Below are 15,769 nucleotides of genomic sequence, written 5' to 3' on the forward strand. Positions count from 1 at the left end.
TGCAGCGGATTAGTATGACTCCAAGAGGAAATTGAGCCTGCAGTGTGTTACATGAGAGGAAATGTGCAGCATACTGTATATACTCTTTCATAATGAGGCTTTTAGACAGAAGACTGGAGTGTCTTTCACACCAGTATGGCACAGGAGACGGATGAGCCAGCCTTCAAGCTATGACACTATACATAGTCAGAGTGACATAAAGAAAATTCTCCAATAAAAAGCCTCCTAGATGTTATTCCCTCAGTGCCTCCTGATTTCAAGTTGATGTAGGATTATCTAGTTGATTTAACTTATTATTATGGGACTGGCTGTGTTCCCCAATGCAAACACTGTCCTCCCCATACATATATAGGGTCTATACGGCACTAGGACCTTACTTACCCCTAGCAGCCAGGACTGCAAACACTAAGGTAAGATCAAAGCAGTGGAACCAGCCCTGGGCATCATCTGACCTGAATTCAATTAAAGCTTTACAGGCAGATCAGAGGGAAGGCTAAAAAGAGAGAGGGAGAGAGAGAAGAAAAAGGCTGTTTCAGATACCTAACATTGTCTAGGACAAAGGTGGGAGCAAGGTAGAGGGGAGACCAGGAGAGGAGAGAGAGATGAAACATTACACACTTGCTCTCTGACACACAAGCTCAATCTTTCCCTCCCTCCCTCTCTCCCTCCTTATTTTCCTTCTCTCTCTCTCTCTCTCTCTCTCTCTCTCACACACACACACACACACACACACACACACACACACACACACACACACACACACACACACACACACACACACACACATGCACACACACCAAACCAAACCCATAGGTCTTGTTCGTTTACTCAGCCTGTGGGCAAATGTGACTTTAATGAGCCAGTGCTGAATGGACATTAGGCGGAGATTCTCACGCTGGACCACTGGCTCCAACAGCCCCGCTCTGCTCTGGCATTTTTTGGCTGCCACTTCACAGCATGGTGTCAAGTTTAGTTGTTAACCACATGTTCGAGGAGCCGAATGGAGACATTTGCTTCTCTGATGCTCAAGTGTGCTGACTGATCACTACTCAAACTACAGTACACTGTGGTTTCTTAAAGGGTTGGAGAACACAAGAACACAATCCATAATAAACAGAATGAATTGAGAAAGCCATCAACAAATAAACATGCTGTGGGGTTGGTTGCTTAGAATTCTGGAGAGAATAAACAAGGCTAAACTGCAGGCAACACACTGAGCTGTGCATGCATGGAATGACTGAGGCATCCGTGACGTCAGAGCCGAAGGTGTAAGACCCTGGATGTCTTTAGGGAGATCTCATACATCCCTACTTTCAAACTTTGTGGTTTTTCAAATGACTTTCAAGTTCTTTTGGTATAGGCTACTAAAAAAAAAGACCTGCAACCAAATGTGTTTCAATTACTGTTTATTAAAAGAAAGAAAAAAATGCATCCAACTAGAATATGCTGAAGGAATAAATATGCACCAGACATACATTTCACGTTTTAATAATTCCATTAGACTAAGTGTTATCATGCATGACAAATAATCAGATAAGCAGAAATCCAAAGCATAAAGGCTAATAATCACAGACATCAGTTGTTGGTGTGACTTCCTTTCTCTCCGCCCCCTCAGTAGCTCTGTCACTTATCCGAATAGCAGTAGCTGATGACGGAAAGAAAATCACGACTTTGCTATTTCTTTACTATTTTTTTTTTTTTTTTTGGTCTCCTTGCGCGCTCCTATCAGGGTTACGATATTTCCGATATCACCTGAAGGCAGCAACCGCACGCAACTCCACCTGAATCGTTGTGGAGGAGAGGAGCGAGGCAAACCATAGCCTAACAACTCTCTACTGTATCAAGCCACCAAGTGGGATGACTCTGAGCGGATCGGAACAGAAGGCTCTGAAAACGGTGAGGGACTGAAGAGGAATAAGGTGACGGATTATCACAAACAGAAGCCTCCCTCATCTGAGACATGCTCACAAAGAACATTTCCCAAAAAACTGCCGGGATTTATGTGAAGTGAAGTTTGGAGCGGCAGCCGGGCGATCACCCAGCTGGTCTGGTGAGTAGCTTGGAGTAAAATTAGAACACAGGCTCGTGGTTTTGTGTCTAAATGAGGCTTAAATGACTCTTAAAACTTTGTGTTCAACTCGGAGCACATTTTAAAAGTGTGTTTCTGCCCGACTTGTGCCAAACAACCAAATGCGCAAATACGCACGCTTAGCTCACTCAAACGCACCTGCACGCACGCACACGCGCACGCACACACACACACACACACACACACACACACACACACACACACACACACACACAGGCAGGAGCAGTACAAGTTGACAAGTTGTCAAGCTGCATGGAGCACACAGGCTTTCTGCAGGCGCACCAGCTGGATCACCGCAGTCCGGGCAAGAGCAGTGAGACAGCGCCATCAATCGCATATCAGCCACACTCCTGAGCGCCTGTAGAGGGAATGTAGTGCAGCTTTTGGTCTGAGAAGCAGTCAGGATGGCTGTGTTAGGAAAAGGGGTTGATGGGATCAGCGCCTTCATGGCGAGTGTATACTTCCACCATCACTCAGTCACCCTGCTCTAATGCCAAAATACAGATCCATGGGGCGCACCGCTGGACACTACATTTCCAAGCCCTGACCCAGGCTATCAAAAGACGATAACATGAGAAGAAGATAATCTCCAGAATTGATGTGAAAACACCTGAATTGAAACCACACGCGCAAGAAAACTTTGTATTTGCAATTTATCATCGTGAGGGATGCCCTGAACTTTATCCACCTTTTTTATTGCTGACAACAACATTATGATGCGAGTTCACGGGTCATTGTTCAGCACAGCAAGCAAAAAATATTGTCTAATTGACACTACATGTAGTGTTTTTAGCTTGCCACCAGCTTAACGTCAGAATACTGGACTCACCTTTTTTATTTGTCAAAAAAGAGCCCAGTCACGGCACATAAGTGGTTTGGGCAGCAGCTGAGGAGGTGAATATTGGATTAACGTTAGTCCCATTTAAGCAGGGCGAGGTTTTGCCCTTCGTAAGGATATCTCACGTGCCGTAGCCTAACGTCAAGAGGACCTTCGTGTAGGTTATTTAAAAAAAGAATGATGGTAATGATAAACAAAGATGAAGCAAAATACATCGAAAAAAAGAGAATTCATAGGGAGAAAAAAAAAGTCCCAACAGAGTCACATAGGGTATTTCTAAATTAGCCTACATCTCTAAATATCAATGAGCAATTTGAGCAAAAAAATACATTACAAAAAATAATGGCAGCTATATCATCTACTCATTTTATAATCAACATTCCCGTCACAAGTGGATGTATAGGGATTTAACAGTTTTGGTGATATCATTTCAGTAAAAGACACTCCTATAGGCTATTGGGGTCCTAATTGGTTACGAGATTATGATTCATCTGATTTAGTTGAGCACAGCCTTTTGGCCTTTTTCTGATTTTTTTTTTTTTTTTTTTTTTATAAATTACAATGGTCAACCACAGTAAATCAAAGTAGCCTAGTCTACCCTGGTCCTGGGTTCACAGCGGAAAGGTTTTATCCCGCTATCAGCCGGTAAGTAGATCCGGACGTGCGCAGCGCGGAGAGATACCGGGCAGCTCCAGTATGGGAGAGAAAGGGAAGGAGTGAGGAAAAAGAGAGCGGCTGCCTGGTGGTGGTAGATGGAGTAACGGAGAGGAGACAAGTCCACGTATTACCATGCCGAGATTTGGACTACATAAACTACATGCAAAACCTCCAAATATATGAGATTTATAATAGAAAAGGTACGTGAATCATTGTTTTTGTACGCGGTGGTCCTTTAGCTTCTTTAGCGTTTAGCTTCTGCATCTGTAACGAGTAAAAAAAGTTGAGATAGGTTAGGTCGGCTATTGTGAGCTGCGGGCTGTGAAAGAAACCAGTCGCCGCTGCTTTCTCTACCTCTTTAGGGGAAGTTTAGCCTCAGCAAAACTATTGGTTTAGTGTCGTTTTGGACAGCACAGTGTTTTTTGTATGTTGTTATTTACCCTCACAGTAGTTCATGCGTTGTTTTACGTTTTGTCGGAAAAGTGTGGAGTGCTTTTTCAAGCCAATCTCTGCTCAGCGCACGGCTACCATCGTTTCATGAAGCGAATGGCTTTAGTTGGGGGATGGGGTTTGAAATTAAACAGTCTGGAGGCACCTAACTTATTTTCTTGAAATATTGTATTTTTTTCTTCTTAATGAAAACAGGTCACTGGTTAGAGGTCGCAGAGAAACCGAATTAAAAAAAAGCATCTTGTGTTGTAGGCTATGTGTAAAAAAATAATAAAAATAAAGTAGAAGTTTCAGTTTAGTTTGAATTTTTACAATGGTCGCCCACAAGCAGATGGTTCTTTTGTACCTGCAGGCGATAGTCTCAGATTTAAGGTATTTTCAGTTAGACGCTGTCACTTATTAACCCCACATAACGCATTAATAACTAAACCCTGCACGGGTCATTTTGACACGCCAAAAGTACATAATGTAGGTTTTAGACACAGCACTTTTGCGCAGACATAGCGACGTCTTGCTTTTATTTGTCTTTGTACCTACGGACTCACACCCAGCCCGAGACGTTGTAAAGCGGCTGTAAACGAATGAATCTGCAATTTTAAAGCAGTTTCATAGTCATAACTCGATGACATAGAAAACAGCACCCTTGTATTTGATTTACCACGGCAGGCTTTCTTACTAGCAGAAAAGTCCATTTATTGAATTAGATAGTTGTTTTTGCAGGTGTAATTATTATTTTGTTTTAATCCTGAGTGGGTGAGCAGAAATAACATTTTTAATGCATTTCTATACACGGAAAGAATAATGCAGTATTAAATGTGCAGTCTTACATTGAAACTACTTTTGCATCGAAAAGGAAATTAAAGATTTACAGATGTTCTTATTGCCAGTTCTTTCTCTGAGCTCATTAAGCTGATGTTTGGATAAATGATGTTCCTCTGTTATTTAAGTGCACATATGGCATCTTGCATTGTGCAGACATCTTGTCACCTGACTGACCGCTCTGCTTTATCTTATTACCACATGAAAACCTATTTTGGCTATTTATCATTCCGGCCATCACTTGTCATGACATTTAAAGGAGTCTGGGAAGGTGCACAGTGATGAAAGGAAGACAGTTTTCGGCAATTTACATCTTTTCATGAGGGATGATTTTAGAAAATGCTGATTTCATGTGGTTATTTGCGATTAATTGTAATTACAGTTAGTTTGATGTACTAAAGGCACTTGCACGATGCTGTGTTATAATACTAACAATTATATTTTGTTTGTTTCCAGGTGGTTCTGTGAAGATCACGGTACGATAATGGGTAAGCACTTGGTTTCACTGCTTGTGCTGCTCCTGCAGCTCCTCTGTGGCTGCGCAGGGAACCAAAGGATGGCGAGGGCCCCCTCCATGCAATTCACCCACTCTGTTTACAATGCCACCATATATGAGAACTCTGCTGCTAAGACTTACTTGGAGAGTCACACCAAGATGGGGATCTATATCACAAACCCAGCCTGGGAGATACGGTACAAAATCATCTCTGGAGACAATGAGAACTTATTCAAAGCAGAGGACTACCTGCTTGGAGATTTCAGTTTTTTGCGAATAAGGACCAAAGGAGGCAGCACTGCCATTCTGAACCGGGAGGTTAAAGACCACTACATGCTGACTGTTAAAGCTTCAGAGAGGAGCACTAGTTTTGAGTGTCGCACTAGAGTTAAGGTGCAGGTACAGGACACCAATGATCTGAGGCCTCTCTTCTCGCCAACATCCTATAGCATCTCGCTGCCAGAGAACACTGCCATACGCACAAGTGTGGCCAAAGTCACGGCAACGGATGCAGATATCGGTACCAACGGAGAATACTACTATAGTTTCAGGGAGTGGACGGACATGTTTGCCGTTCATCCAACAAGCGGTGTAGTGACACTGACCGGCAAACTCGACCACTCTGAGACAAAGCTGTACGAGTTGGAGATCCTTGCAGTGGACAGAGGAATGAAACTGTATGGCAGCAGTGGCTTCAGTAGCATGGCCAAACTCACAGTGAGGGTGGAGCAGGCCAATGAGCATGCACCTGTAATCACTGCCGCAACCTTGGCCCCCTCAGATGCAGACCGTGACCCCACCTATGCTATCGTGACAGTGGAGGACAGTGACCAGGGACCAAATGGCGAGATAGCCTCATTGAGTATTGTGGCTGGTGACCCTCTTCAGCAGTTCAAGGCTGTGAGAAGCAGCCCCGGGAGCAAGGAGTATAAAATAAAAGCTGTCAAAGATGTAGACTGGGACAGCCAGCCTTTTGGATACAACCTCACTTTACAGGCGAAGGACAAAGGCAGCCCCCCTCAATTTTCATCTGCTAAATTGGTACATGTCACTTCTGCACAGTTCAAAGTGGGCCCTCCTATATTTGAAAAGGCTGTTTACAGAGTCAATCTAAGTGAATTTGCCCCTCTTCTCACACCTGTCACTATGGTAACAGCTGTGCCAAAGTATCCACAGCTAAAGTACGCCTTTAAACACAAATCTGACAGGAACAGATTTACTATCAATCCCGATACTGGCTTGATCAGCACGTCAGGACCAATCAATGCTGATTTTGCCCCCCGTTTTGAGCTAGACGTGATCACTAGTGACAAAAACGCGGCAACTAAAGTGATCGTTGATGTGATTGATGTGAATAACAATGCACCTGAGTTCCAGCAGACATCTTACAAGGCCAGTGTCGACGAGAATGTACCCATAGGGACCAGTGTGGTAACAGTTAAAGCCACTGATTTGGACACAGGTGATAATGGCTATGTGACCTACAGCATTACCAATATGAGCCCTCAACCATTTGTCATCGACTACTTCTCTGGTGTCATCAGTACCTCAGAGGTCCTAGATTATGAGCTCATGCCAAGGATTTATAATCTTAAAGTCAGGGCGTCAGATTGGGGATCCCCTTACCGGAGAGAGGTGGAGGTATCAGTCACCATAACATTAAATAACCTGAATGACAATAAGCCCTTGTTTGAAAATGTAGACTGTGAAGTGACTGTGCCAAGGGATCACGGCGAGGGAGAGCAGATAACAACTGTGTCTGCCATAGATGCTGATGAGCTGCAGCTAGTACGGTACCATATTAAAGCTGGGAATGATTTGGATCTGTTCGAACTGAACCCAAACTCTGGCGTGCTTTCCCTGAAGCACACGCTGAGTGAGGGAGAGGCGGCTAAAGTTTCCTTTCATAGTTTACGAGTCATTGCGACGGACGGCGAACGCGAGACTCAGCCAATGGTCATGAACATAACTGTCATCACGGCACGCAAGCCCGTCCAGTTAAAATGTGTCGAAACTGGTATCGCTACCATGTTGGCTGAAAAGCTACTCCAGGGCAGCAAAATCCACACGCAAACTGAGCCGGATGACAACTTTATGGACTTCCACTCTGTCAACCGGTATGCTCCTCAGTTTGCAGAGTCTTTCCCTAGTGTTATTGAAGTCAAAGAGGACCTGCCTGTTGGGGCCCGGATTGTCCATTTGAGTGCCACGGACTCAGACAGCGGCTTCAATGGGAAACTAGTCTACGTTATTTCAGGAGGGGACACAGAAAGCCGCTTCAAAGTAGATATGGAAACCGGTTGGCTTTTGGTTTATTCCCCTTTTGACAGGGAAACAACAGACCAGTACACCCTCAACATTACAGTTTATGACCTCGGCTTACCACAGAAATCCTCATCACGCCTCTTGGGTGTTAAGATCCTAGATGCAAATGATAACAGCCCTCAATTTTTGCAAGATTCGTATTCAGTTGAAATAAGTGAGAGCACGCCTGTCGGGACAGAAATCATCCAAGTGGATTCGACAGACAGGGATCAAGGAGATAATGGAGTCCTGAAGTACTCAATTTTGGGAGGCACAGATCATTTCGCGATCCATGAGGAGACCGGTGTTGTGACTGTGACAAAGCCGTTGGATCGCGAGCTCCATCCAGTTTATGTCTTGAAGATCGCAGCACGCGACCAGGCAGTGACCGAGCCACAGTTGGTGTCCACAGTGCCTCTTAAAATTACCTTGGAAGATGTGAATGATAATCCACCTAGATTTGTCCCCCCTAACTATCGCGTGAAGATAAGGGAAGACCTTCCTATCGGTACGGTAATTATGTGGCTGGAGGCTCACGATCCCGATATTGGACCTTCCAGTCAGGTACGATACAGCCTTATTGATAACGGAGACGGGAATTTTGAAGTAGACAAACTCAGCGGTGCTCTGCGGATCGTGCAAAATCTAGACTATGAGACAAAACAGGTGTACAACCTGACGGCAAAAGCTAAAGACAAAGGGAAGCCCATGTCCTTGTCGTCAACCTGCTTCATTGAGGTGGACATCGTGGATGTGAATGAGAATCTCTACAGGCCTTTGTTCCGATCATTTGTGGAAAAGGGATTTATAAAAGAGGATGCACTTGTCGGGACTTCGGTGATGACTGTATCAGCTGAAGATGAAGACAAAGGCCAAGACGGACAGATTCGGTACTCCATACGAGATGGATCTGGCCTGGGGATATTTACCATAGATGAGGAAACTGGTAAGTCTCTTTTCTCTGTGTTACTGTAGAGCTGTGTGAAGCTTGTGTTTTTCGTTTGAAATATGGATGCATGAGCTTGAAATAATTTGCATAAGGAAAGTTTTATGCAGCTAGAGTTTATTCAGTTCATTTCATTGTGTGGAACAATGAGGTAAGGGAGTCTTCCAGGAGACGGGTAAGGTTCCTGATTCCAGTCATTCTTTTCTCTTTGGGAGAATTGACGGCAGGAGCAGATGGACCAGCTGTCTCTCAGACCTGTGTGGACATTCTTGAGTAGTTGTTGTGGTGTGAAGATGTTTCTAAGTGGTTTCACCTCCTCTTTTTGCAGCCCTGTATTAATACATACTCTTTTTCTTTTAAATACTGCCAATTTAGAAAATGGTCATGGTTTGTTGGAGCTAAGATTAAAACATTATAATAGCATTTACAAATGTAACGTTTTTTAATAACATCATATGAAGGCAGGATTTGCTTGCAGGTTTCTTATTATGCTGCAGAAAATATGTTAATACTTTCTCAGCTGCCCAGAATGATTTTAACAGCTGACTCATATTAGCTCAAAATAAGCAGTCTGGAATTCCAGGAGTTCCTACCCATAACCTGGCAATCCCCTGATTTGGATGTTTTGGACTTGGCTTGCTGCCCTCCTTTTAAAACTTAGTAACCACATTCTCGAGCAGCTTAATGCCCCCCCCCCCCCCCATTTGAAATAAAAACATATCTCTGCATTATACATATTTAATGTCTAAATGGGGCAGTGAATCTTAATGCATAATACATTGATTTCTCTTGGCACGTGTAACCTCAAAGGTCCATATCTACATAAGAAAGCTGGAAATGCAATGTATTAGTGTGCTGCTGACCTGTACCGTTCTAAAAGTGGTTTATATTTTTAGTTTAATGTTTATTAAGGATCCGATATACTGTATGTGAATAATTCAATAAGTTGACAGGAAGTTTCCTCTGTGAACCTGTTGGGAAATACTTGCTTCTGTCTGGTACATTTAGTATGAGGAGACAAGCCTTTATGAAGGATCTGTCCTACAGGGCTGTGTGTCAGCTGTGGTGTGTCTGTGATTGTTTCTGTGGTAGTGGTTGGATTCTGATTTATAATGAGATTTTGCAGACATGCTGCGAGCATAAACTAGTGACTGTATTTGCCTTCGTGCAAAAATTACAAGTGCTGCTTCATGATGTTTTATTCCAGTTTCTTCCTTTTTTTGTACTAAATTGACTGTAATGGAAGTTAGGACTGGGCGATAGGGAGAAAGTCAGATATCACGATATTCTTGACCAAATACCTCGATATCGAGGCGATATTCTAGGGTTGACAATTGGTGCTTTAACAAAACATCTTCACACTTAGATTATAGATAAATAATCATCACATTATGTGGACGTAATTAGAGATGGTCCAATACCATTTTTTGCTTCCCGATACCGATTGCGATACCTGAACTTGCGTATCGGCCGATACGGAGTACCGATCCGATACTAGTGTGTCATATATTTTATTATGTTTTAAGAACTGTATACTACTATCCCTGTATGGATGTGATATGATTTCTATCTTTGTTGTTGGTCTGGCTCAGGTTAAACTCTTTGTGAAACATGAATGCCACAGAACGTTCTTTTATTATCCAGTTTGACAGTCAGTTATAACGGAAAAAGAACATAAATAAACTACTTTAACGTATTTTTTTTGGTATCTGGAGATGTTTCGATACCGATACCAGTATCGGTATCGGTATCGGCTCCGATACTGCCTAAATGCTGGTATCGGTATCGGGAAGTACTGAGTTTATGCACCGATCCGATACCACGTAATAAAGCCCTAAAGAAAAAATACGTTAAAGTAGTTCATTTATATTCTTTTTCCGTTATAACTGACTGTCAAACTGGAGAATAAAAGAACGTTCTGTGGCATTCCTGTTTCACAAAGAGTTTAACCTGAGCCAGACTGACAACAAAGATAGAAATCATATCACATCCATACATGGATAGTATACAGTTCTTAAAACATAATAAAATATATGACACACTAGTATCGGATCGGTACTCGGTATCGGAATCGGTATCGGGAAGCAAAAAATGGTATCGGACCATCTCTACTGGTATTGGTATCGGAACATCTCTAGACGTAATGTCTAAGTGGGGAAAAGGCAAATAATAGAACAGCTGGAACAGTCTGGTAAGTTCAGAAAAGTACATCACTTTACTGTAATGTAACAACACCTGTGTCATATCACGATATTGCGATATCCCAAATCTAAGACAATATCTAGTCTCATATCATGATATCGATATAATATAGATATATTGCCCAGCCCTAATGGAAGTTGAATTTTGCAAGGAGTAGTATAGATTTAAGATGGACTGCAGTGCTAGAGAATTAGGCTTGATAGGGCCACATGCAGGCCAGTGGTAGTCCATGTCTAACTCAAAATCTTGTGTAGGGTTACAGAGACAGGGAGCCTGGTCTGATCTTCTACTTAATCCCAGAGGCCTATATTAAGTGATTATCAGGAGGTGCAATGATAGGATTGTCCTGGGTTGGGTCCTGTTATTATGGATTACATCTGAGGTCAGTAGACAACTAAATACAGCCAAGGTGGTAATGCCCCTCCTATGATTTCACTAGATGAACTGTGTGTGGTTTGTAAGACTGCCATATGCATTTAGAATATTTTCTTCTAAAAAGGAAAATATAAGCAGGGGTGCACTCAACGCTATATATTCAGTTCTGCAGCTGCATGTTGTGAATCTAAACCAGAATGTTCTAAAATAGTTAAAAATTGGAAAACAAATGAAAAAGCGGTGTAAGGAAAAATGCCAGGAGCCACACACCTTCAGTCATGGAATTTCTTTTTTAGGGTGGGAGGGAAGACTGTTCTACTTGCCGCTTGTAATTCTAAACCCATGCAGTTTTGTTTGTTAAGAGTACATCAGTGTACTGCATGGTTTTTATCTATGTTGTGTTGTTGTGTTTGTTCTATCATCAGAGTATAAATCACTATTCTTAGTTTTAGCTATTCCTCTTACAGTGGCATCCACAATAACACAGTAACAATACTAGTTTGTGGGTAACAAAGTGTTGCTGTGAAAAAAAAAAACATTGCACTGTGTGGTGTTTGATGCTAGAAGTAGGCCTAGTGAGTGATTCTCCTAGAGTAGGCGTATCTAACAAATCTGAACATGGGTTGTATTTTAGAACAGGCTTGCTACCCACTTGACTGACGTTCCCAAACCACACAAGGAACAAACAATGTTATTTGTTTGTGAGACATTGCGATTAAATTTAAAAGTGGTAATTGCTGTTTATTGAATGTCATCATGTTCTCATTTACATCAATGCAGAGTAAAAGAAACCCTTTTATGCAAGCATCTTTACCAGCTATGGTTCCTATTCTGTCGGACTGCTCAGGGAGTCCATGGCAACTGTTTGCCCGGACATTCTCTGTGTTATTAAAAACTCTGTGGTCACTGGCTCAGTGCCATCTTAATTTAAACTTACTCTTATCAAGACTCTTTTCTGGGCCCCTTCCCATGCTGCTGTAGACCAAATGTACCATTCCTCGCTTTAATTGGAAAACTTGCCAATAGTTAAAGTGAATTTTGACTGACAGGGACCTAAACGGAACTTTAATGTAGCCTACTGAAAGCACTCCAAGTGCTTATGTTTAACATATTAACCAACATGGAGATTCAGCAGAAATAAAAGATGGACATTTTGCTGTCGAATATAAGTCCAGCATTAGCTTTTAACCGTGGTTTATTCAACCAATCTTGAGAAATATATCTGCATCTCATAGTTTGCAAGACGTTTGAGTTCCTTTGCCACCCACCAGTGCACTTTGTTTGTCCACCATTTTATGCTGGGGAGGAAGCACACACTTTACTCGCGATGAGGGCTTGTATGCCAAGTGGCTGGCTACAGTTTTACATGTTTAGGCCCTTGAGGTCAACCGATATGGATTTTCAAGGGCTCATGCCAATTTTGAAGAGGCAAGTGTGGCAAATGGACAATTTATTGTCCTCTTCAGAAAGGCTATAAAACCATGGAAAACTATTTTTAAAGATAGCTGTTTTAGACTAGACACACCCTCGGCTGTCAGTATGGCTGCAGAGTAATCCAAAAGAGCACTGCATATTGTATGTGGGTCTGTAGTGAAGACAGTTGTGAGGATTGTAACTCCTTGTGCAGGGTCCAACTATAATATCGGTCTTGCACATAAAATCAGTAGTAAATATGTCAAAGGATAGTCCTGAACAAACAAACACTTCCAAAAGTTGCAGTAGTATTGAGATGAGCAATGAAACAATTATTATCATCATGCACCTAATCAAGTCTCCACTCCTCTAAGTACACACCTGACTCACATTCCCCCTGACACACCTTCAGATATCAACCAAAAGGGTGAGGTTTTTTATTACTTTATTGCCAATGAGTAACTGTCGTTTCATTTCCTTATGCTGGGATGACTAAAGGCCCTGACACACCAACCAGACGGCCGACCGTCGGCAGAAAAGGCAGTCGGACTGATCAGTCGGGTCCCCGAGGTCCAAAAAGTTCCTCAGAACACACTGAGGCGACGCCGACTTGAGTGTACGCTCTGCGCGTGCGCGAAACGTAATACGTCTCCATAGCAGCAGGCGGCGCTGCTCTGTATTGTTTCCATTAACAGTCTGATTATTTCCCAGAAAATGAAAACCGGCAGCTGATTGGACGAACGCGTCACATGGTTCTTTTTTCTCCGGAAATTCACAGCCAGACTGTCATGGCGGCTTGTTCAGAATACGATCTCATATTGTACTAAAGTAGTTCACCGAAACGTGTTTCTGAAAACATTTTAAGCGAGAAATAGGCCATGCAGCTGCTGAATCTGTCTTCATTTCAGATCAACAAAGGTCAGTTTAAAAGATTTTCATCAGATTTTGAGCAGCTCATCCGCTCCCCATTTCCGGGCGAGTCCCGACTGCCCTGTCTCCAGACTGAACATGTCGGGTCGGCCCAAATGAAGGCCGATGGCTCCTTGTACGGGACACACCGAACAGACTCGAGTCACCGACCTCGCCAGACGGTCCGACGGCTGATTATCGGGCTGGTGTGTCTCCTCTATAAGGGAGAAATCAAAACACTGCCCTAATTGATCAAAAACTCAGACTAGACAATTGCAGAAAAATGGGAAAGTCAAAGGGAAAGAGCCAACTTCACAAAAGGCCTTTTTCAGTCCATTTAGATAAACCATTGCACAACTTCATCTCAGGCGGCAGGATGGAGTATTCTTAGATTCAAAAATGTCCTGAGTGTTTGAATTGAAGGATGTTGGATAGTGAAGTCCTTGGCTTTGCATTTGTGCAAGGGAGCCACACACCTTCAAGAATCTGCAGTTAAGAATGTCTGTAAACAAACGCTGCTTATAAATTAGATTTGTAAATCACACAGGGTCCTAGATGATACTAATGCCGTGCGAATAGGGCTTTAGATTAGTTTAGCTATATAAATGTAGATATACATTGTATGCATTAACACCCAATCGTTGCGTGAACATCAACTAAAGTAGGCCACAGGACAATCAATTTGTGCATCTCCACTTGAAAGTAAAGAGTAACTCAAGGCTATATTGCCGTGGAGGTGATGGTATGGAGCTACAACACAACTTACCTTGAAAATGTGCTCAAAAGCAAGTTGTGTCTCAGTTTGAAGTGAACTAATCCAGCATACATGGTGACCAGAGCAGAGAGTGTTCAGTCTAGATGAGACACAGACGTTGATTGTATAATGTATGCATTGCCCTTTCTTGGTGGATAATATATTCATTGCCCTTTCACTTTAATCTGTTTGCAGCCTGTGCTGTAAATGTGTTCTATGTGAAAGCAAATGAAACAGTTTGATGCATAATGACAAAGTCCTGTTAGTGTGTTTTCCATTCCCCCCAAAAAACTGCCTGTCCTTCACTTCTTTCCCCATTGTTCTCCATTCAAGGTAAACAGATTCTTGGCAATAATGAAAATGCTTGTATTTGTTTATGGTCAGTCTTTTGGCATCAAGTATAGCTAGCTAAAAGTGAGAACTGTTGCCCTCTGTCCATAATTTTCCATCCAGTACCTATATGTTTGAGATAAAAGTGGGACAGCAAAGTGGCACATGATTCCAAGTAGTCTTTGCTTGAGTGCTGTTACTGTGGAGACGGGACCAGGAATGTGCAGCGGGACAAAGTTGATTGTAGGTTGCTAAATAGAAAACACACTTTCCCTAGTTAAAAGTATGTTGTTCTCTCAGTCCATTAAATCTTTTTAAAGAAACGTAAGGCTGCCTTGTGCAGAGGATGTGCTTCATTATGTGTATGCTAACACTATCATGAATTAGAGCTATACTCTCTATTCCTGTTGATGTACTATGGATAGTAGACTTTTCACTTTTAAAGCAGTGTTTTTTTTTCAGTGGGCCCCAAGGAACATTCAGAAGTCCATAATGACGTTACGTACATTTGCTTATTTAATTTAGTAAAATACAAACCTGGTTTCATTAAACAGTTTGAGTTTGTTGTTATTTAATACTTCAAGCCACTGGTGCTAAACAGAACCACTGCCATGAACAGCATTGTATAGCATTACGGAGTACAAACAGAAGTGATATTTTGAAAACATTAGCATCTTCCCCACAGACACATTTTCAGCATCTTCACCAGGGGCTCTCGATCTGAATTATGGCAGAGATATAAGAGATACCGACGTGCTCTTATCCTTTTATTCAAACTTCAGCAAAGTCCTATTTCAAGCATTTCATGCTGTCTGGTACTTGACAAGAGACCTGACCACAAATACATTAAGGTGCAGTGAAGTGTGTGTACTAAAATTCATTCACCTGTCTTTCAACCAATAATTTGTTGACTGACACTAATATTGGAGGACGGGGGGTCAAATTGGGGGGAATTCTTTTTAAATTTTAACTACATTTATTTTTGCCAAATCTCTTAAAGATTAGAACTCTAGGATGTGGACACAACAACATCACCACCTTCACAAGATAATATAACCCAGTGACTTCTTTGCCTTGCTAAATAGTTTGAAATTATGGGAAATTTGCCTATTCACTTTCTTGCCGCAAGTTAGGCTAGATGAGAAGATCAATACCACTAGTGTTTGAATGGTTGATATGAAGCTACC

General features: G+C 42.3%; 1 protein-coding gene across 2 annotated transcripts in view; it reads left to right on the forward strand.

The window, feature by feature from the left end:
* Positions 1-1,846: 1,846 nt before the first annotated feature.
* fat1a (FAT atypical cadherin 1a) overlaps positions 1,847-15,769 on the forward strand; it is an 84,508-nt gene continuing 70,585 nt past the window's right edge. The window contains exons 1-2 of one of the 2 annotated variants that reach the window (XM_078263349.1): positions 1,847-2,050; positions 5,310-8,599. In XM_078263349.1, coding sequence (XP_078119475.1) covers positions 5,338-8,599 — 3,262 coding nt within the window. In that variant the 5' untranslated portion in view covers positions 1,847-2,050; positions 5,310-5,337. Of the gene's footprint in view, positions 2,051-3,651; positions 3,785-5,309; positions 8,600-15,769 lie in introns of those variants that run through there. The other variant, XM_078263342.1, reaches the window with a different exon arrangement.

This window comes from Sander vitreus, chromosome 2, assembly GCF_031162955.1.
Source record: "Sander vitreus isolate 19-12246 chromosome 2, sanVit1, whole genome shotgun sequence".
Lineage (NCBI taxonomy): Eukaryota > Metazoa > Chordata > Actinopteri > Perciformes > Percidae > Sander > Sander vitreus.